Source organism: Vanellus vanellus (genome assembly GCF_965231255.1).
Source record: "Vanellus vanellus genome assembly, chromosome: 12".
Classification (NCBI taxonomy): Eukaryota; Metazoa; Chordata; class Aves; order Charadriiformes; family Charadriidae; genus Vanellus; species Vanellus vanellus.
Window position 1 is genome coordinate 6,534,721 of NC_138917.1, and position 21,983 is coordinate 6,556,703.

General features: G+C 37.9%; 1 protein-coding gene across 1 annotated transcript; it reads right to left on the reverse strand.

Annotated features, from left to right (window-relative positions):
• Window positions 1–7,724: 7,724 nt before the first annotated feature.
• On the reverse strand, window positions 7,725–21,927 carry CMC2 (C-X9-C motif containing 2). Its single transcript, XM_082489467.1, has 4 exons — window positions 21,815–21,927; window positions 14,943–15,079; window positions 10,645–10,716; window positions 7,725–8,516 (listed from the first exon to the last, which is right to left on the reverse strand). The coding sequence occupies exons 2-4, from the start codon at window positions 15,021–15,023 to the stop codon at window positions 8,442–8,444; spliced, it is 228 nt and encodes a 75-aa protein (XP_082345593.1). The 5' UTR covers window positions 15,024–15,079; window positions 21,815–21,927; the 3' UTR covers window positions 7,725–8,441.
• Window positions 21,928–21,983: the final 56 nt, after the last annotated feature.

A 21,983-nucleotide genomic window follows, 5' to 3' on the forward strand; every position in this document is an offset into this window, starting at 1 on the left:
ACAGAGGCAGATGATAATTCAAAACTTCTTGCTGCTGCTAAGCTATTTTAGCTTCTCTCATTGTGAAAGCTAAGTCAAACACACCTAAATTAAAATACCTATTTGCAGTGTCTCAAAAGACAACAGAAAGATTAATGTATTTTGTTTTCTCTCTTGATTTAGGTAATATTTTTTTCACTTTTCATATTCCAAATCAAACCCCTAAAATAAAAGTAAATGCCACCACTAAGGTTGCACTGTTGTGTCACTGCTAGGTTTCAATACAACAGGCAGTTTCAGAGGAAAACAAGAACCACACACCTTCCATATTTGAAACATTGGCTAAGTTTGCCATTTTCTTTCTTTCACTGTTGTACTAATTTTTATACATTTATACATACACATATATATACATACACACACATAAATAGAAATATACATACACACACAGCACCACTTCAAGTTAGATTTGGATGCTACTAATAGTATCAACAAACCTACATTACTGCCTTTATTTTTTCCTTTTACCCTTCCCTAATAACTCACCCACATAAAACAGACAAGAATTGCCATGCAACCTCTGGAACCCTCTTGACTGCAAATGGAAGGCAACACAACAACTAAGAAAAGGAAACACAGAGACCTAGGTTCACGTGACCTGCGCTTGCCAGGCACGACCTACATCTCCTAAGCACCATTTTTGGTGTAAGGGCATGAGGAAACTTTAACCCAGCAGCACCACAATACACTAAAAACAGCCTGTTGATCTATAACCACAAACAATTCAAGCCCTATCAAGCCATCAATAAAAGTCCCTATGAATAATGTCCCAAGTTCTTCCTCAGATATTTAACTTATTAAAGCTAAGATATTTTCACACAGCCAAGGTTCCCTGCTTGCCATTCTGCTCAAAGGGAGAATTCTCATTTCACTTTTAGGTATGCCCTTTATGGTCCCCCAGTATAATGTATAGTATACAACTTATATATGTAGTATCTTCTAACACGTGGTAAGGCCTAATAAACAATTAGAGATAACATTACAACATCTCCAGTGGGTATCAGACACTGGAATTGGTTTCCACTTGATGCACCACTCCCTGCAATAATATGCAACTTCCCAAACAGCAGATTTAGTTCAACTACATCATTTTCCCCCTTGCCTTGAACACAGCCCCAAGCATCGAAACAGAAACCCTTGAACACAAGCCCAGCACAGAAAAATTCAAGAGAGAACATTTTGCTCTTGTTATAACTAGCAGATGATTTAAGGGTTTCCATTTTGAAGAAGCTCCAGAGGAAAGTTTCAGGTTTCTTTGTTGCTAACCCTCTTTAGCCTTCATGCTATCTATTCTTGGCCATCCTGCAAAACAGAACCAACAGCAGCACAGTGGCATCAGGGTAAAGGCAAATAGGCTTTCTGAAGAAACTTCTAGTATTTAAATCTTTTCCTCACACCAAATACCATAACTCCAACTAGCCCCTTCTACTTTCCTAGTTAAAATAAACTAATTCTCTTATCACAAAAAAGTCTTGTACCTCAAAACCCATTCTCCGTGGTTGCCATCTTCTAGCTCTATGACAGTGAACAGCGACCAGGTTTTGGACTGTTTTCTGTCGCATATTGCACACTTGCATATGGACCTAAATGAAGCCACTGTGGACCAATTATGAAAGATCTGTTATTCCATTTGGAATTACTCATTTGGGTATTTGATTTTTGATTTGTTTTCCTTTGAGGTTTTTTGGAAGCACTAGTGGGAAGAAGTTTAAATTAAATTGGGACCATCAGCATCCCAAAGACAACTATTCAGCAGCACACATTTAATATTGATTTAACATGATTATGCGGGCTGCTTGTAACCACAGCTGTCTAACTAACACCACTTATACACAAAGTACTTTATATATTCATTACCAGTAATGTTAGAATATGAAGCAAACCCAAATACAGCAAAATAATCCACACAAATATTTAGCTCTGAAAGCTACAGAAAAGTGTAAGAATTAAAAGCTGGAATTTTCAGTTTGCAAAGACAGCTCAGATGGATTGTTTCATGAATCGCACACAAAAATGCCACTGGATAAATACTTACCACATTATAGAATATACAAAGCAAGTGACAAACCAACCACTATACACTACCCAAAATGAATCGCTAATAAACTAAACTGCAACAACGCCAGTTGTCTTTGAGGATGACCTTATATTCCCGGCTGCTTCCAGAGCCAGGTGCATCAGCCAGTTCAAATATCCTGCTGAACTTTGGAAAACAGGAATGCCTGTATTAGGGCACATTGCTGCTTCTAAAATACCTGTTATAGCTGTAACTGCAAATCTGGGGGAGAGGGCAGAAAGTGAGGTGTATCCTTCTATTCCTGCCGAACAACATAGAGAGGATTATTTACAAAATCTGCATGGTTCCCTGCTGCGATTAGTGATCACTCGTGAGGCTTTGTGCTCGGGCCCTGCTCAAAGCCCTGCACAGCAGTGTCCAACCAAGTTTGCTTATTTCAACAGTGCTGTTCCGAGCACATCGACTTTACCAAAAAAAAAAAGGTGGGTGATAAACAAAATAGGATTGTGCAAGAGAATTTGGCATCAACGGGTGATCGATAAGATCCCCAGAGTATTTCAGGACATGGACGATGTCTGTGAGAACTTTTGGCACAAAAGAGCCACTGAGGGAAGAGCGTGGGTGTTGTTTTACCTGAGGCAGAAACCGATGGCAACCACGCCAGCACCCAGCCCTTCTGAGGACCGCGGCCATTCCTCGGCACAGCACCAAGCACCTGGGCACAGCCAGGTCGCCACGGTGGCCAACGGCCCGGCGAGGCGGGAGGGGGCCAGCACCCACTCAGTGCCCCTCCAAGATGGCGGCCAGCGCACAGGGAGCCCCTCGCGGCGGGACGGCGCGGCCGCTGGGCGGCGATGGCGGCAGCCGCGGCGGGGGGGAGCGGGCGGCTGCGCCGCCGCAGGAGGCCGGGCAGTGGCCGCGGAGCCCGGCGGCGTTCCCTGGCTGGCAGGCGGCGAAGGGAGACGGCGCTGGCGGACGAGGCGGTGAGAGGGCAGCGCCGAGCACTGGCGGCGGGTCCTGAAGCGGCCCCGTGGAGGTGGGGACCGGCCGCCGGGGCCGGGCCGGGCCGGGCCGGGGAGAGGCGTCCGGCGGTTGTTAGTCAGCGCGGCCGCCGGCAGCTCTGCCAGGGCTCGAGGAAAATGGCTAAAAATTCCCGGTATTCTTCTTCGCAGGCTGTGAACGAAGGAGTCCCCAGCGGCGGCGCCGTATGGAGCGGAGCGCTGGGAGGGAACGGCATTCAGCGCTTGGGTTGGCAAAAACAGCCACTTTGGAAATAGCTGTGTAACTCAAAAACAAAACAAAACAACACAACACAGTGATCCAAACGTGGGGAATAAGCATTTTAACCTAGTGCTGGAGGAGAAGTTAGCTTAATGTTTCACATATTTACTTAAGAGTCAAAATAGCCTGGCCTGAGGCTGCTGGCAGCTACGGTCAACAACAGTTTTTAATCCAAGGTTTTGTAAAAATACAATATTGTCATTAGACCACTTAGAGCAATTTCATGCTAACCAAACACGTACTTTGTAACCTGTTCTTTCAGCACCTTAGCGTTGGGGACAAGACAGGCATATCTGGGTTCTGGTAATACAACTTGATTACACACGCCTGTAGTCTCGATGGCATTTGGCATTTTTCTCAAGCCAAAACAAATCACCAGATTCTCGACAGCTGATGTCCATACTGGGGATGAGGTTTGTCAAGCCATCAGTAAGATCTTTTCCAGGTAGTGACTGCCCCAAAAGATCTTTGTGCACAGTTTCCTTTTTGAAATTGTAGCTTGTTTTATCTAGGGGGTCTACATCTGAAAAACATGCAGTGGTAGCTCCATATCAAAGTTCCCAGCTTTTAAAATGTCACCAGGTAGTTTAAAAGAATAATTTTAAATTGTGACAGTTCAGAAGAACCTCTTTTAGGCTAAATACATACTTTGTTCCCATTGATATATTTTTTTGGTACACTGCAATTTAAGTATGTTTGGGGAACCTGATGTGTATTTAGTATTCACTTAGAAGTTTTTATGAGTAGAACTTCATTTACCACAACGCAAGTTCTGTTGATTAGCAGCGTGGTTACCACTGAGCCTCAGTTACACCAAATACCCATTTACCTTGAGATGCAAACACCTCTATGAAAGAGGACAGACTATTAGCTTCATCGGGTTCCTCCTGTTATACCAAGCAGAATTAGAATTAGCAAATTACAAGTGAAAGGCTCTGTAAAACAAACAGAGAATCTAATGGGACCACTAAGATTTGCTATGATATTCCATTTTAGCGAACGTTAATAAAATTGAATGTGTAACTTAAGTCTACAGCCCTAAAATCCATTATGCTGTCCAGGCAGAGAATCCCCTTTGCTTAAGCGTAAGTGTTAATAACTCATTTTTAATTAAACTGTCAGATTCTGGTGTCATAGTTTTCCTGTTGTTCGCATCATTTTAGGTATTCCACAGAAACGTGTTTTCATTTATATCAGGAAGATTTTCTCTTAGATGTCACACATTCTTTCAAAGCAGGGGCAGTACTGACATTAGGAAGTGCCTGACTGCTGAAGACACTTTTTTCATGTGGTGTAGAGCTTTAGCCAAGTATATAACACATTGGAAAGATTCATTACAGTGATTCATAATTACAGTAGGCATAACTAACTTTTCAGCTGCATATTTTAGTAATACTTATTCATATTAATCATTCCTGTGGAGTGTGTACCAAGACTACATTTCTTACAGGGTTGGTTGGTTGGTTGGTGGTTTGTTTTTTTTTTTTTTTTGGTTTTTTTTTTTTTTTTTTTTGAGTACACCGTGATTTTTAGGAAGTTATGTGCGCTTATAAAATTCATAATCAGCTCATTCCTGCATTCGTGAGCAATTACCCCAACTGTTTGAATAACCAGTGTACCAGCTGGGAATCAGGTGGGAAAAAGCAAGTGGGTAGAACACTCACAGGACTACAGCCCTCACCCAAATTGTATAAACAGTCAGTTCAACTGAAAGGGGGGTTTGCTGCAAGGTTCAGAAACTACACATAGACTTAATCTGCAACAAATGCTTCTGCCGTAATTCCTTGAGGGTGTTACCAACTGGAGTGGAACTGGGAAAGACAAACAGTATATTCATAATACATTAACATGCAGCGCTGCAGCTTAACAGTAATACCAGATTCAAATCCTGATGTATAAAGAACCATGCAGATATGGCACGTTCTGGCACTTTGATGCCAAAAAGTCAAAAAAATAGGCAAAAGAGATGCAGGCCATACATGAGATGTAAAATGGCATAAAAAAATAGTACATGAAAGCCAGTGTTATAGCTCTTTATCAAGTTAATTATTAAATTAACTGCAAGAAAGCACAGACGAAGGTTAAATTAGATAAAGACTAGATGGTGATGTACTGAATTCTTATCTCCCTGTCAGTGTGGAGCTCACAAACATGTCTGCAATAGGTGCTGCTTATGCTACAGTATAGAGCTGGTGAGGCAAAGCTACGCTGTGCCAGAGCACTCGCTGCAGGTTAAGGGTGTCGTAAGTTAATTTATGGCAAGCTGGCCATATGGCACTCGCTGGAATATATCTCACATTAATTTCCCCTGCCAGACAACTATTCCTAGTAGAATTGAGCACCAGTACAGTGATGTTTGCAGGCAGAGCTTAACACCAGAGCACGAACTAGCCCTGCTGGACTTACAACATGCTGCTGCTATGCAGCAGAGCATCTTTTTCCTTCTACTGGAAAAAAAAAAAAAAAAAAAAAAAAAAAAAGGAAAACAAGGTGTCAGCATTTCATTTTCCCCGCAAGAGAAAGGACATGGCTGAGTGTTAACAGGTGTTTCTGGTAGAGCTGGAGGGATTTTGCTGGGCAGTTACCAGTCCCTTGCCATGTACTCCTCCAGCTCGCGTATTCTAGACTTTTGTTACGCTTGAATATGGGAAAACCTCACTCCTATGGCCAGGGCTGTATCATAGCTGCCATTTGCCCCTTCTCTTTATACTTCCCCTTTCTTCACTTTCCCACATGAAGCGCACAAGAGCTTCTCGCACATGACGCAACACAAAATTCCATCAAATTTCTTTTTTTCTTCTCCCTCAAACTTGCTCTTTCAGAAAGAACCAGGGAAAATGCTTCTATACACAAATGACATTAAAATAAAATGTCTTCGAAGTCCTTATAGATAAGGTTTAGTCCACCCAACATGTCCCCTACTCACCACTCAGCTTGCTTCAGGAAACAAAAAACCCCACATTGTAACATTTCACCCTTGCCCTCTTTCTCTGTCAGATAAATTGAAAGTATTATTACACTAGTGTTTCTCAGCTCCAAAATCAAATTAGCACGATAAGCCTTCCCAAAAAAGGAACAAACCACAGGAATCAATGGGCAATCTCATATCACATTACTAGTAGGCAATTAGCAAAGAGAAACAGAAGGATGAACATGGTCATACTTTCACTAGGTAAACAAAGTTTATCTGTAAAAAGGATTTATTGCTAAATGTAGTTCAAAGTATCAATAGAAATTGTGCATGCCATTTGGTCTTTCATTCATTGAGCACATTGATCTTTGAGAATATGATTCTGACTAATGAGCTGTGTTAAGTGGCTCTTGGATTCTTATTTTGTTGCTATTCTAGTCAAAGATCTAGACTCCTAGGAGGTGATGAGAGAAAGAAAAGCTGCAGTGCTTTTGCACTCAGATATCAGCTTCTCAGCCTAATCTCTAGGACAGTTCTCTATTTATTTATTTACTTACTTACTTAAAGATTACCAGCTTTTTAAGAGCTTGCCTGAAGGAGATTTTGTCCTCACAAATGGAAGACGGATCAGGATCAAGGATGCAGAGTTCCCGGTTAGGGAACTTCACTATAAAGTACTCTTCAAAAGTATTCCAAAGTGCACCAATAAAAAGACTGCACCACTTCCAACCACTCAAGTATTCAATTAAAATAATGCATCATTTACTTGCTCTAATAAAGCAGACAGCATGTCAAAACATGCAAAACCAATTGATTCCGTTTTTCTTGGAGCTTTCACTTGAAAACCTTTGTGGTTAAGTTCTACTTAACTGGGTCCATCCAGGTATTGAAAAATAAGTTAAATTATTCTAAATAATCTTTCAAAATAGACTACAAAATACAGCTTTCTTCCAAAAACAGGTGCATGTACTTATTTCAAGATTGAGTGTCAACAATGGTTCTTAGAACAGTAGACTTCATTGTAGAATAGGTACCATTTCTTCAAAAGGTTTCAAGACTGTATATTTTTTTAAAATAGTCTTTTGTTGCTAGGCAGAACAGAACAGTCATTTAAAAATAAGATGAATCCAACAGACACCCAGAGAAACAGCTCCATCACTGCACAAACCAATGTATGGTTTAATACCAAATCTTCTGAATTCAGAGATTTGTTCAGGACTTTCTGCAGTTTGATAGCAAATAAACAGCTCTTGTAGGCTAATGAGGCAACTGGATTAACATAATACTAGTTGAGTTGCCTAACTGAAAGGCCAGTTACACCTTCTTTCACTTCACCGTGGGTTTTCCTGCAACAGCAATAGTCATAACTTGACTTAACCTTTGTACCAGAGTATGTGGAAGAACTATTTAGCTTGTATTTTTGGCAGCACTCCTCTTCCAAAAAATCACTCCACATGCATTTATTGTACTCAACAAAAATCAAGGCAATGCTTTGTAAATCCCTGGAAACATTCCACTTTGAATTTCTAAATCCATGCTTGCTTTGGGTATGATGAACAAATTGTCTTACAACAGTCCACACTGTACGTATGGTTGGCAGGAAGGATTTTTAATCTTCTCAGTGGAAGATGGTAGTTTCATCATTTTAGCTCCAATAAAAATACTAGAACTCCAATTATTACTTGATAGGCAATTTCCAATTTCAAGCCACATGTGTTTAAAATTCCTTTTTGATACTTCATTTAAGCAGTGTTATCACAACACTATGAAGAGTGACGGAAAGTCATTCAGCATTTTGCAAGAATAAAAGAAAGAATACCAGGTGAAAGAAAAAATGCTGAACAAAAAGAAATAAATGCAACTTAACACAAGGTAGGGAATATAGCAGCCTTGAATACATAATACTCCACAGGCACTGATTCCTCATTACTTTACAGTAACAAAACTATGCCAGAACAAAGACTTGCCATGATAGTTTTCTTTTAGAGGTCAAAAATGAAGTTAAATTGTGAATGATCATTTATTATTTTTTTTTTCCACATTGTTTGCCTTCCTGCGAATATGTTTTAGGTGCATTTATTTTTTCACCATTTCACAAACCACAGACTGAGCACTGGTGATGGGAAAGTAGTATTCTGTCAACTTTCAATCGAGTGTCCCTGTTTAGATGCAGCTGTCCAACTATAGTACAGCTCACTTCTCTGAGTCTTTGTGAGCATTAATTAGCTTCCGTCGCATCGCCTGGTTCCTGGCCCTGTTTTCTTCATACTGGAAGACAGATAAGGAAATAAGACAGATAAGATCAGCTGCTACCATTAAACAGATAAGTCACATTTAAAAACATAGAGAGCATTTATTACTCAGGAACAGAAACAGTATCTTTGACTGATGCATTAGAAATGCAGTTCGTGTTAATATCTATATATTGGTCCATTTTTACTTTGAAAGTAACATTTATTTGATTAAAATACATGCTTCTAAGTTTGAAGTTATTAAGCTAAAGCATATTAGAGCATTCTAATAAAGAAGATTCAGTTAATCTTATGGAGGAACTTAATTATACAGCCATCTTAAGTATGACAGCTACACTTCACACAGGAACTAGGAAAAAAGTTGCATCGGTGCTATTCTAGAGCACAGGTCAGGCTCCTTTCCTTTTAAATGATACTGATTAATCTAAGTGTGTCTGCCTTCTAAAACATGAATTTGTCATCACAGACGTTGTCTATTTTTGATCCTGGTCATTAATTACATGCACAGATAAAGTAGTATACCAAGACGAAAGGAACAAAGGCAAATTTTGGTTGAATGAGGGTAAGGCATTTTGGGGGGGTTTTATGGTTCAAAATGGAAGTGCAACAGAGACGGGACTCCATTGTAAAAGGGAATCACAAAAGCCTTCACAGTTCAGATACATGCATAAGATGACCATACTTTCAAGTATGCCCCTGCACTAGCAAAAGACTGAAGACTGAAGAGCCTAACCTTCTTTCATTGCAGCCAAAAAGGAAAACTTTTCATGGCTAAAAAAAGTGAAAAATTAAAAATCAATGCATGATTTGGTATATATTTCATGAGAAGCAAATTATTCTTGGCCTTAAATTAGAGCATATATTTGTTCAATTTTTCAATAACTGGTATCGAGAATAAAACCCAAGTAACCCGCAAATTCTCAGTTCTCTATATAATGCAATAAACTACTAAGCAGATTGATTTTAGAAAGGATTTGCAGTTTTTCATTCATTATACTGATTGGTTTATAACTGAAATAATGGCCCAAAACATTACATTTACAGAATGCTTAACTTTTTCCCATGCCGATATTTAAATTTTCAATAACCCATCCATGGTTTTATGTAGAATAAGAACAATGGATCTTTAAAAGCTACATCTGTATCTATTCTATACTTGTGAACAGCCTTTCAGGGGCTTCCTAGTAATGGCATATCAATGTAGTCATACTTTAAGAAGATAGACACATATAACCATGAAGAACTCCGTTTAATGTAAAGGCGTCAATGGAACAAAGAAAAACAAGAATACATGAAAAGAAACTTTACTTCATTATTTTCCAGATCTGTGCTACAGTTTTTACAGCGGGGGCGGGAAATGGTATTTGACACAAGCAGATGAAATTAATTCCCATAGACTGACAGAGGGAAAAGAAGGGGCCCAAACTGTCCTGGCTATCATGCACTTAAACGTTTCCCTTTTTAGGCACGATTGTGAAATTTATATCAAAATTAGTGAGTACAATTTCAAGTTAAAAGATGTGCGAAAAGTTCATTTGTGTGTTCTCTCCTGTAGTCATGACAACCACAAATATAAAGACCAGCTGATACTCTTCTGAAAATGTGCCCATTAGCTAGTTAATCTACTTAAAGTCCTGGAGTCTTCCATTCCTTTGTACTTGCAGATGTAGTATGGCAATAAGCAGGTCATAAGCAGCAATATTTTCATTTAGGGCCTAACTCAGCAACTCATCAAGTAGTTTCAGTCAGCATGACTTCAGTAACATGTTACTCATCCAGAAATGACCATTACTGCTTTATATTCTGTTCTATGCAAATACTGCTACTACAAAAAAATTAAGAAAAAGATCAGAAGCAACCTGTGAAGTGTCAGTTCCTATCTGCAATATTTGTTTGGTTAAGATGTGTTTGCTTATTTTTCTATATCCAAAACCAGATCATGCCATTTGTTAAAGCCACATTTTACCTGAAAAATTTATCACAAAAACTTTAAATCTGGTCTCAAATGCTCACTCCAGAACATGCTTACATTTCAAGGCCTATTTATTGATTTGTACTACTTGGTAAAAAACAACTCTATTTCTACCCAATGGACTTTTTGTTTATTTATTAAGCATTTAACTTGTAGTAAATTTGTTTCTTACCTCTTTCTTTAAGCACTTCCGCATCTCACGGTCAATATCATTGCAATGGCCAAAAAATTTCAAAATGTTGTGCTGATAAGTTAGGGAGAGAAAAAAAAATTTACAATTCAAAGGTTTCTTCCTCTGAAGCTCTAAATTTCTTAGAAGTCACTTGCATTTTGCAACATATCCTGGTCTTCTTTTCTCTTTTTGTGAAAAATGATGCTTTATAACTTGTTAACTGAGTAGCTAGAAGTTAGAGCTACTCCTGCACCTCATTTGAGCCACTCCTGCCTTGCTGAAAGTTGAAGGTACTCACCATGTTGTGTAACCAGACTAAAATAGGACCTAAGCAGAAGCTACGAAGTCTAAATGTAGAACATATATTTTATTGATCTAGGAATCTGTCTTACAACTTTCACTCACACTAGCCTGAATGATGTAAAAAAAAAAAAAATATTCTGAACTCCAGCTGTGATATAGAAAGATGTAGGGAGATCTACAGGCATCCTGGAGGTAATGTCCTCTGTGCTTTAGTTTTCATTATTTCTTCATGACCCAGAGAGGGAAAGGACTTGATGCTACATCATCCCAGCCACATGAAGACAGACCGACAACCCATGTTGTCGGTCCAAAGGATGCAGGTACTAGGCTTAAATGACTGAAATGTTAGACCTAGTATAAAAAATGGGGGATTAAGTTTCTCCAGCTCTTGAGGTTAATAAATAAGATGCATTTACCATCTTTATGACACAGGTCAACTGTGAGCCTTATCCATAGTTAAGTATTACTTCGTTTCTGAAAAACTGCAGGCATTGTCCTCACAAAGGCATTCCCCAGCTAACCTGATGATATTCACAATACAAATCTGTCCTCTTAGCCAGGATTTCCTGAAGCAATTTCATATTATCAACCATCAAATCACTCTCAGAATGCAACCTTCTAAAAGGACTACTTTTTCAGAGTGATGCTTGCCAACATGCCACAGGATCTCAAAGCAGAATGTGGTAGCAGAGCATCCAAGCAACTCAGAAGACCCAAAGGAGTGGAGGTTTAGATACTTACAGCTGTACAATCAACAGAGACAATTCGACCAATCTTTTAGACAACTAATCAATTAAAAAAAAATACTATGAAGAAGAAAACAGATGAGAATGAAGTAATTTCTGTGCTTCAGAGAGAAACCTATTCACATTTCTGTAGCTGATGAGCAGCTAGATGGATTTATACAAGTAATACAGGAACACTATTAAGAATTTAAACAGTGGATAAGATTTCGGCCAACAGAACATGACTGAAAGTAAGAGTGGGTTAATAAAGATTATGACAAACACATAACTATAGCAGTGCTATTATTAGCTTGTTTATACCTCTCTGATTTATAAAGGGCATCAGATGACACTCTGAAGCAGTTGCACACAATAAATGGTCGCTTTACTGCAAACTGATCTTGCTTTTACAACATTTTCATTTTAGCTAATACAGATTTACTTTTGTATTCTATTCCCATACCTGCATGTTAAATTTGAAGGTGAGCGCTCACATTTCAAGCTAACTCCACTCTTACTGGTGCATTCAGTGAGTTGAATCTACGTTTATTTATGCAGATTCCTAAGGTGTCAACCTTTTGGTTCAGATTACGAGGAAAAAAGAACCAGTTTCTCAAAAACAATTATTACACCTATTACAGTGATATGATTGCAAAACAATATGCATTTCTTTCAGCTACCACCTATAAAAATAAGTCTCTTTAAAGCATGCACTTGGCACCAGAGTGGAGTTGTTAAAAAAAAAAAAAATCAAATCAAAATAATGACATCAAATAGGAATCATAGTAACCTCTCCTCGCTAGATGCAAAACTTGATTCAATGGGCAGGTTCTAGATTAAGAATAAAGTAAATCAAACTAACTTTTGTGAAAACATACACACAGGTCACCCAATTAAAAATAATACTTTTCTTCATATTAATTTAAATTGTACATTGAGGTTCTTAGGCCATTTTGGCATTATAACAAAACAGCAGGTAGTCACTGATAACTGATTAAGATCACTAACTTTCAGATTTCAGCAACTTCAGTTTTAAAAGAGTATTTCAGTGCATTCCCCTTGAATTTTAAAAGAAATGGTATTGCTTCATGTGAGTGTGAAAGAAGCCATCTTCACCCTTTCTGAGACTGCTAGCACAAATACCCTCTCATAGCTGCACACAAGACTGAGAAAAGTAATTCCTCTTCATGTAAAGATCAACTTCATACAAAACCAAGAGAATATAATCTTGTGCATGACTGTATTATTGCTGCTCCTAGTCCCTTTGTAAGTCAAACTGGCAAGAGATTCCTTTGAATCACTTGCTGTCAAGGAATTCAAGTACACCTTTTAGTTCCAGTTGCCTCTTCAACTCAAAGTAGTCTAATAGGCTACATTATACAAAAAGCTTATGATGCTTGTATATTAACATTCATTTTTATAAAACAAAACAAAATAGTCAACCATTACTTTCAAGTAGTAAATGAGTATTTCTGGATTCTCTGGTCAAAACATAGAAAGCTCAACTATGTATATACCAAAAAGCAGAACAAATCTGAATGTATTTTCTTTCCTGATTGTCTTTGTTTTCACAATTATGAAAAATTAACGACAACATTTTAATTTTATATTACCTATAGAAGTTTTATTCTCCTCTTAACTGATATTTTATTTGGCAATCCTTTTGATACTGTAGTAGTTAATGTACAAGGAAAGTCGTCTTACTTAATTCTAGCTTCTGAACACTTGTAGCTACATTTCAACATTAAAGTTGTTTCCAAAATAAAATTTTAAAAGTCAACTAAAAATAAGAAAAAGAAAAGAAAGTCTCTACAATCTCTCAAATTACTTAAAGCATTTTTAAGCAAATTAAACTTTTACAACTCAGAAGAAAAGCATTTCTCTTACACTTAATACAACTTTCAATTTTAAAGCTTAGGGATGTTTTGTACAAGAACTTTGTATCTTAGGTTTAAAAAAAATTTAGACAGTGCATAGGAATAGGCAATGGTATGGGAAGTACCACACATGAGATGGCATCAACAGACTCCAGCATGCTTACATTTCAAGATATTGCACTACAAGTGCCAACAAAAACCAAGTAAATGTTGCTGAACAAACCCAGTACAGTATACTTATTGCAAGTGAATTTTAGTATTAAAAATATGCTCCTTTCATTGTTGTAATTTAGGAATCGTAAAGTGTGGTACTGCAAAAGTTTTTTGATGTTGGTTCAGCTTTAAAATCTGCAAAAATGTTTCATGCAAAACAACTTCTCTCACATTTCATGTATTATCAGCCTTGTTTTTCTTTCTATAATGGCTTTTGCAAACAAAAACTTAGAGTTCTGCTCAAAACAGTAAAGCTATTATATGTATTGTCTTAGAATTTATGGATAACTGCATTATGAAAAAATTATAAACATCACATCTGAACACAAAGGTGAAAATATTGTAGATTGCATGTAATGGTGTAAACTTGTTTTCACATTCATATTCAACATTTAAATATATTCTTGTCTCAGTGGAAACTATGAAATTGAACTTTTTATGCACTAATACAGAAATATATCCATATAGAACATCTATTTAGAGTATATGAGAAAACTGGAAAAATAATTAACAGTATTGCAACATTGCTGCAGGTATCTTAGCTTCCATTTCAGAGGCTGACTCTTCTGCATCTAAAGGTTTACTACAGAGCAAATTTAAAAAAAAAAGACTTTTAAACAAGTGAGATAAAGATTCTATCTTCTTGCAGCAATGAAAAGCCTTGAGAAGCCTGACAGTTTGGCGTTTTACATCCTTGGGTAGGTGCCTATTAAGAAGATGGAAGTCAAACAGTAATTCGCACTTGGCTCTCCAAGCACTGAAATGTAAAGCATGCTGCATGGCCGGATCCCCTTCAACACATTTACTTATAAATAGACTGAAGCATCTGCCCAGTGGACAGCTGGAATATGGAAATGCTGTGAGCATACAAAAAGAGGGCATTTGAAGTTGCTTTTATTATTGTTTTTTGAGGGGCACACAATACTAAAAGGTGCAGAAATTATTTCAGTTCTTAAAATAGGTCTGTACTTGTCACTCTGTAGCACAGGAGGTTTTAAGGCATGTTTTATTTCCTAATGAAATCACTGGCAAAATTTTACACACAGTTGTCAGATACCTCTTCATGGCTGTTCTGCCTAGAGGAGGTTTTTCTCTCTATGATCATATAATATTCTCACTAATTTATCTGACACTCATTTCCCCAACCCACCCACTCTTTTCTCTGCTCAAAACTCCTTACCTCCTTGTGACATTTCTTGAGCAGACTGATAACTAGGTTACATTCTTCAGTGTGCAGATGAGGAGACAGGTCTGGATGCATCTTTAGTTAGAGATAATTTTAGTAGTACAAGGACAAGAATCTGAGAACACTTTCACCTGCCAACATTAAAATATGAAAGTATAACTAAAAAGTTTGAGTTAGGCACTTAAGATATTATCACACAATATAATTTTAACAAAAAATATTTTAGATCAAAATGCAGCTTAATATATGTAATTTATATTACACAGTTAAAGTAATCAAAACCAGCGCATGTCTGTTCTTCTACACAGCCCAAATGTTAAAAGTTAACTACAGGTTTATATTCTTTGCTGTCATGGACGTAAGAGTTCATTTGAGATTTTAATTTTCAGGGATTTCCTAGTAACATTAATCTTTCTGGAACTGCAGATTATCTTTTCACTTTCCTACTTCAGTTTTTTTCTTTCTGGCTTTAAAAAAGGCTAAGTATATTTAATTTTCTTTCTATCTTCTACAAAGATGGATCAGAACAGGAAGCACAGTGATATTTCATTACAGCACTATGAAAACTGACATATTTTTTTAGTTATCTACATGGTTTTTAAAAAATCCTGATCCAAAGCATTGCTGATGCTTTAAAAAACAGTACTTAATCAAAACAGTAATGATTTTTTTTTTTAATTATGCCCAATTGGAATGTCCCTTCCTACAACTTCACATTGTTGCCTCTTGCCACTTGTCGTCCTCTGAAAAGAATTTGGATCTGTCTTCTACATGAATTCCTCACTCCTTCAGATAGCAGAAGACTCGAGGGAAACCTAAATGTTGTCTTCCCTTTTTAATACTAAAGCAGCCTAGCTCCTTTAACCTTGCTGCATATGCTCACTATTCCACTTTCTTGACCCTCTTAGTTTCCCCTTTACTGGACTCAGATTTTTTTATCACCTGTGTTAGATGGACACAGTATTTCAGATGTGACCCCAAGACTGCCAAAGAGAGGGGAATAATAATTACTTCCCTTGACCTGCTAGCTATGCTTCTAACGCAGCCCAGTGTGCTGTTAGCTTTTGTTGCCGCAAGGGTGCACTGCTAAATCATGTTTCAACTTCACGTCAACCAGGACCCCTAGGTCCTTTTCTGAAGGGTTCTGTGGGACAGGAGCAAACTTCATTCTAGAAATAATTTTTTATATTACACCCCATTAAAAAAAAAAATATATTCCCAGAAGTAATTTTCAAGATCTTTTGTTGAAAAGGATGAAAGCATCGTATGATAGTGGCTGAAATAAGATGACATCTTTGTTGTGGAAGATTACCAGGGAGTGAAGAAGAAAAGCGCAGTTCATAACAGGACAAATGGGCTCACTTTGACAAAATTCTACTTGTATGACCCATACTGATACTGAATTAAAGAGAGGTCTTTTTTTCGTTTGTTAACTTAGTATTTTGTCATTCCCTCTCCTCTCAAAGAGATTACCTTTGTAGCTGCAATATATCAGGCACATACCACCACAATTTGTACTAAGTAGTCATCAACTGTTTTAACACTCCAGCTAAATAGACAAGCTGAATACTACTAGCCAGTGGTCAGATTTTACAGTTGCAAAGTCCCAATATTCAGCTGCTGTGCTGGCAGCTATATTCTACACCGCTATTCCTAGAATACTCAAGTAACATATTTGGCTTGGAGAGGTGTGTACACTAATTTACCCAATATTTCCCATCATGTGTTCAGCTTAACAAGAGTTACATTCCCACAAGCAAACAAAATTTTAAAAATCCAAATAGATTTAAAAGCCTCTTGAGACCCATGAGAATATGTTCCACATAGTGTTGCAAACAGACGTAATAATTTCTTTCAAAAATCTCCCCCATACTATCTGGAACTCTAATATTACACTACATATACTCTTAGCACAGAAGAAGTTGGAAACTGTACAAGTTACTTAAGCATTCTATTCAACAAATTAACAAATGAACCTTTAGAAATATGACAGCGGGAGCATGACTGTAACAGCAAAGTGATTAAGAACCCTGCTGTGTTATTGCTACCAGCTTTTGATTGCATGCCACACAAAGTCAATATGTTTTAAATTTATCAGTACATCTTTTTGATAGCACTAGAGATAGCATTCCCTTGAGAGGGTGACCTGCTCAATGACTGCGCATTACTTTAACATGTGTGAACCAAGCTGATTATTAAATCTCTCCATCATTCAGCCTCCGACTGCTGTTCCTAAAACTGTCATCTGAGCTGGGTGTCTCAGGAGGAGAAAGCAAGACTAATGCTCTAGTGAAATAGGTAGCAGGCACGTCAGCACAGGCCAGAAAGTCAAAGGAAGCATTTCAAGGAAAGATTCATTCTTTCTAAACTAAGATTAGTAATCACTGCCATTGTTTATAAAATTATTCTCAGATAAAGTGGATAAAAGCTACCAATGCCACAAATAGATAGGTGACAGTGTATTTCATCAATTAAAAGCTTTCTAATGACTCAAATGAATTCTCCAATGACACCTCTTGCAGGACAGATGCTACAAATCAGAGGTGCTAACTGTCATACCAGTTCATAGATCAGTACTCCTGAAACGCATTTTCAAATAGCATTCAATACTAAAATCTTTCAAGTTCAATTACCAGATATGGTACTTAGCTCATGTAGGCTATGATGGATTAAAGTAACAAAACATCTTACAGTGGTCATGGAAGGCTTAACTGGAGCCTTTAAGTACTTTTGAAGTTCATGACTGAGCAGTGTTATCAGTGCTCAATGTTACATTTATGTTTAGCAGTGTCAGATTAGACGGTGATCTATAAATGATCAAAGAAGACAAATATTTTTGCTGGAAGGGAATTACTCTGACAGACAAAAGAGTTTCAAAAGTAACAAAAACATGTATGAAAAAAGGACAGGATGAGCAATTGGTTTCCTTAGTTTCTTTTAAATAATGTTCTAATATAAAATAAAGATAGCAAGTTGCCATCTTCCCAGAATTTAAGTCCATGTGGACAGAAATTTATATAGGTGGTAGGTATTAAGGAATCTAAGCACGAAAAAACATGGGGGGGGGGGGGGGGATCACAGAAATAAATTTGGAATAAGCAAAAAAAAACTACTAAGAAATGCTGGATAAAGAATGCCAAGACAAACATGCAATTGCTGTAGAAGAAATACTAGTGGTAAAGTAGAATAACAATATTAAGAAAATACAGGAATTGCTTTAGGAGGAAAATGGACTGCAAAATACTAAGCAAACATTAATATCCGAAGTGAGCATTTGGAGAGAAGTATTTAGATGAACTCTTTACATAAAGGCACTGACATATTTCACTGGGTTGCACAAAAATGGTCTGCCCTTTAATGTGTTTTATATGAGATTTTTGAATTCTGCATTTTCCTTCCTTGTTAAAAATTACACTACATACACATCTAAATGATTTGGTTGAAATCCCTAATTGCAAATTTCTATAAACTATTAGCCTCTGAAGGTAAAAGACATGGATAAAGATGACTGATATTTCAACTTCCTTAACCAATTTCTAAATTTACACTATCAGGGGATGTTCTACCTTTATGGTTTCACCACAAATCAGGTTAAAAACAAAACAAAAAAAGCACCTAAACTTAGAAATTCTCTGACAATGATACTGAATTTCCAATGGTGATATTTTGTTTGGAAAAATAATAATCATAAAATAATTCCATGCATAAGCAATCCTGGACACTAAGCATATCAAATTGCTAAAGATTTCCTAACAGCAATCAACATGTAAGTTATCACAAAGTGATGCTCATCCCTAATTTAAAAGCTGATCTATACACGTTCAATACATTAAATATTTAATATTAATATGCAAAAGGAACCTATACATATTATGGAATTCACAATAAAACTGCAGATACCTATCAAGTAGGCAGAAACCAAAAGGCTGTCCCAAAAGAGCAGGCAAGAACACTATATGCATTTCAATCACACTCCTGTTAAGACACCAAAATCCGGGATAAAGTACTTGTTTCTCTCCACATGCTAGTTTCTCCTCCTGACCTCCTTATGGCAAAGAGCAGTAAAAGGACCTTGCTGTGTGGAGAAAGAAGGGGTTTGGTATATTCCTACTTTCCAAAATGAAGCATGAGATCAGCATGTCAGGAATCCAGGGAAGTTCCTTTCTTTTTTCCTCAGAATCTCCCACAAATATGAGCTAAACAGTTCCCTGATGTAGAAGGAAAAAATAAATTAGGTAGCTTTAGTCTCGCTGATTAGCTTAATGCTTAGTATTTCCATGTTTGGGGGACAACAATGAAAGAAAGGTCTAAACCTAGATAATTGTTTTCCTAAGATGCTTTTTTTCCACATCTCATTAAAACATGTTAGAAGATTACTTCTTAACCTAAGTTTTGCTAGTTTTTTTATTTAAAAATTTGCATATGGAAGTAATTTATTCTTTTCAAAAGTTTCTAAAATCAACAGCAAAAAAAAACCCAAACCAAAAAACATGAATTCACATATTGCTCAGAAAAATGACTTCTTAAAGCGAAATGCAAATCCTTGTATACCAACCCTGAAGATGAAAAATTGCATCTGAGCATCTACATTGCTAATCATTAAGCTCCTTAACCAGCAACACAGAGCTTTCAACAGTACGAAACACACGTAGTTGCTGCAAACACTCAAATAATATCCACAAGGCGGCAGCATGACCATGCAAACAAGAACACGTTCTAACAGCGGAGGGAAGGGCAAACATCTGCAAATTTCTATAAAGCCACTGTATCACTCGCCCTGTGTAACATTTACTTTTGCACTTCATTTCACTGTCTAATTTGACTAAAACCAGACATTTTGAGTTTCTCAGTTACATAGTATTGTTCTGTTTGGTTTTGGAGAAAAATGCTTACAAACCAACCAGCTCTTTGTTTGCTCAAGTCATGGGTGTTTTCTGTAAGATTATACAAAATTTTAGCATTAAAAAGGATTCAGCTCCACACCTAAACTGGTTGGTGTTACCTGAAGATATCATTCATGTCACTTCAGCAGAACTTTTGCATTCCTGGTATTATCTTTCATATACAATTTATAAATACTTTTGATAATAACAGCTTAGCATACTCTGAAGATCAGTCATTCAGTGAAATGAGAAATCACAGTTGATGAACACCATTTAAAAAACCTAGGGAACTCTGAACCAAGGACTCTGTTTCTAGCATTCAGTAAAATGGTTAACATGTTCCAGATCAGGATATTGAAGTATCATTCAATGCTGCTATTCTTAAGGTTGTCATTAGGCACATTGAGAATGAACCCTAACTTTCACACATTTTCAAGAAATTTAACCAGACACCTTCACTTTGTAATAAACCAAGTTTTGGCTAATCTTATAAAAATTGGTCACAACCTCTTAAATTTCAGTCTTCAAAACTATGCACTAGTTTTCCAATATTACTTCTTAGAATGGGGGGGAAATAATTTAGACACGTATCTATGAAGACTTGGAATAGTAAAGAAATGCAAAAGGGGGAGGAGATTATGTCTACTTATTTTGAGATGTTTTTATATTATGTAGATTGCCCTTACTTTCCCTGAACGCAAATAATAATAATAAGCCTTTGATAAATAAGATTCATACTGATTTAACTGTATTTTTACATGACCACTTTCTGCCAATAATTCAACATCCCTCACATCAGCAGAATGAGTGCTCACCTACTACTTTTTAGGAGTATCTGATAAAAGTACATCATACCTGATTTTGTACTTAGTAAAGCAAGTTAAGAAGGTGTTAGTCCTACTGACTAAAGCAAGTTGAACACCAACTTGAATATCAAGTAATTTCTACAGTTTTTTTTCTGGCTAAACTAAATGATCAAGTAAACCACAAGAGAACATTTTCACCACTTGGCAATTAATTAAGGTCATATTCATACAATAAACATGAGCATACTTATGGGACAGTTAGTGGAATATTTTTATTATAATATGCAGCAAGTCACACTGCATGCATGACATAGCATTAGATCACAAAAGATTACTAAAGCAATCCCTTTCTATTCCTGCTATGCCTACAAAGACGAGACTATACAGTCAAGAATGACAAGACTCAGCCAGTATAAAAGTAAAGCATGCTGAAGATGAGGTGCTGTCACCAAATCCCTGCTTTGCAAACTGCTCTTGCAGTTCAGCTCCATCCACCAGGCCAGGCTTCGTTTCATTACTATCGCATTCATTCCCTGATCTAGCAGATAAATTTAGTACTGCTAGCACAATTTTCTTGCTTACTGTAGAACTGCTTTTCCCCTTCTGAGAGAAAGGGATCAAGAAGATCACACTCCCCTGATGGAAAAGACGGGACCTCATCCCTTGAGCAGCAAAGCCCCCTCAAGAATGAGCACTTGGCAGAAAGTAAATACTGTTAGCATAACAGCTTCGCTGTCAAGGGGAAATGAGCTGCTACACTGTTATCAACAGTTATAGCAGGAGAAGAGGCCCACACTGTCTTCAGTCTGTAGATTCTCAGTGCTCTCAGGAGTCTGGAAAACAGTGACAGGACACGCAGAGACAGAAGGGAAAGCAAGCTTACAGCAGCTGCAGTGGAGAGCCCCGTGTTCCCACTCACAACAGCCCTTTTGAAAGCCCTCCTTGAGCCCTGAAGAAGGATGCGAGGTGAACAGAAGGTACCAGAAGCCGGCCCCGAGCTCGGGCAGGGCAGGGTAGGGCAGGGCTGGGCAGGGCAGGGCTCCAAGGCCAGGCGGTGGGGCCGGGAAGGAAAGCACCTCCCCGCACACCCTTCTTTTTCCTTCAGGGCTGAGAAAGGAACAACATCGCCCGCTCCAGTCTGGCTAAAGCCTCCCCTCTCAGCCGTCCTCGCACTTACTCTAGTCCCCAGAGGACGAACCCAGCCAGGTGAAGCCAACACCGACAGCAACCTGCCTGCCGCACAGGGCCAAATAGGAGGTACGGATGACCCGGACAAACCCCACCGGAAACCACCTCAGCGCACCCGGTAGCGGCGGGAAGAGCCCTCACGGCGCCGGCGCCAGCGC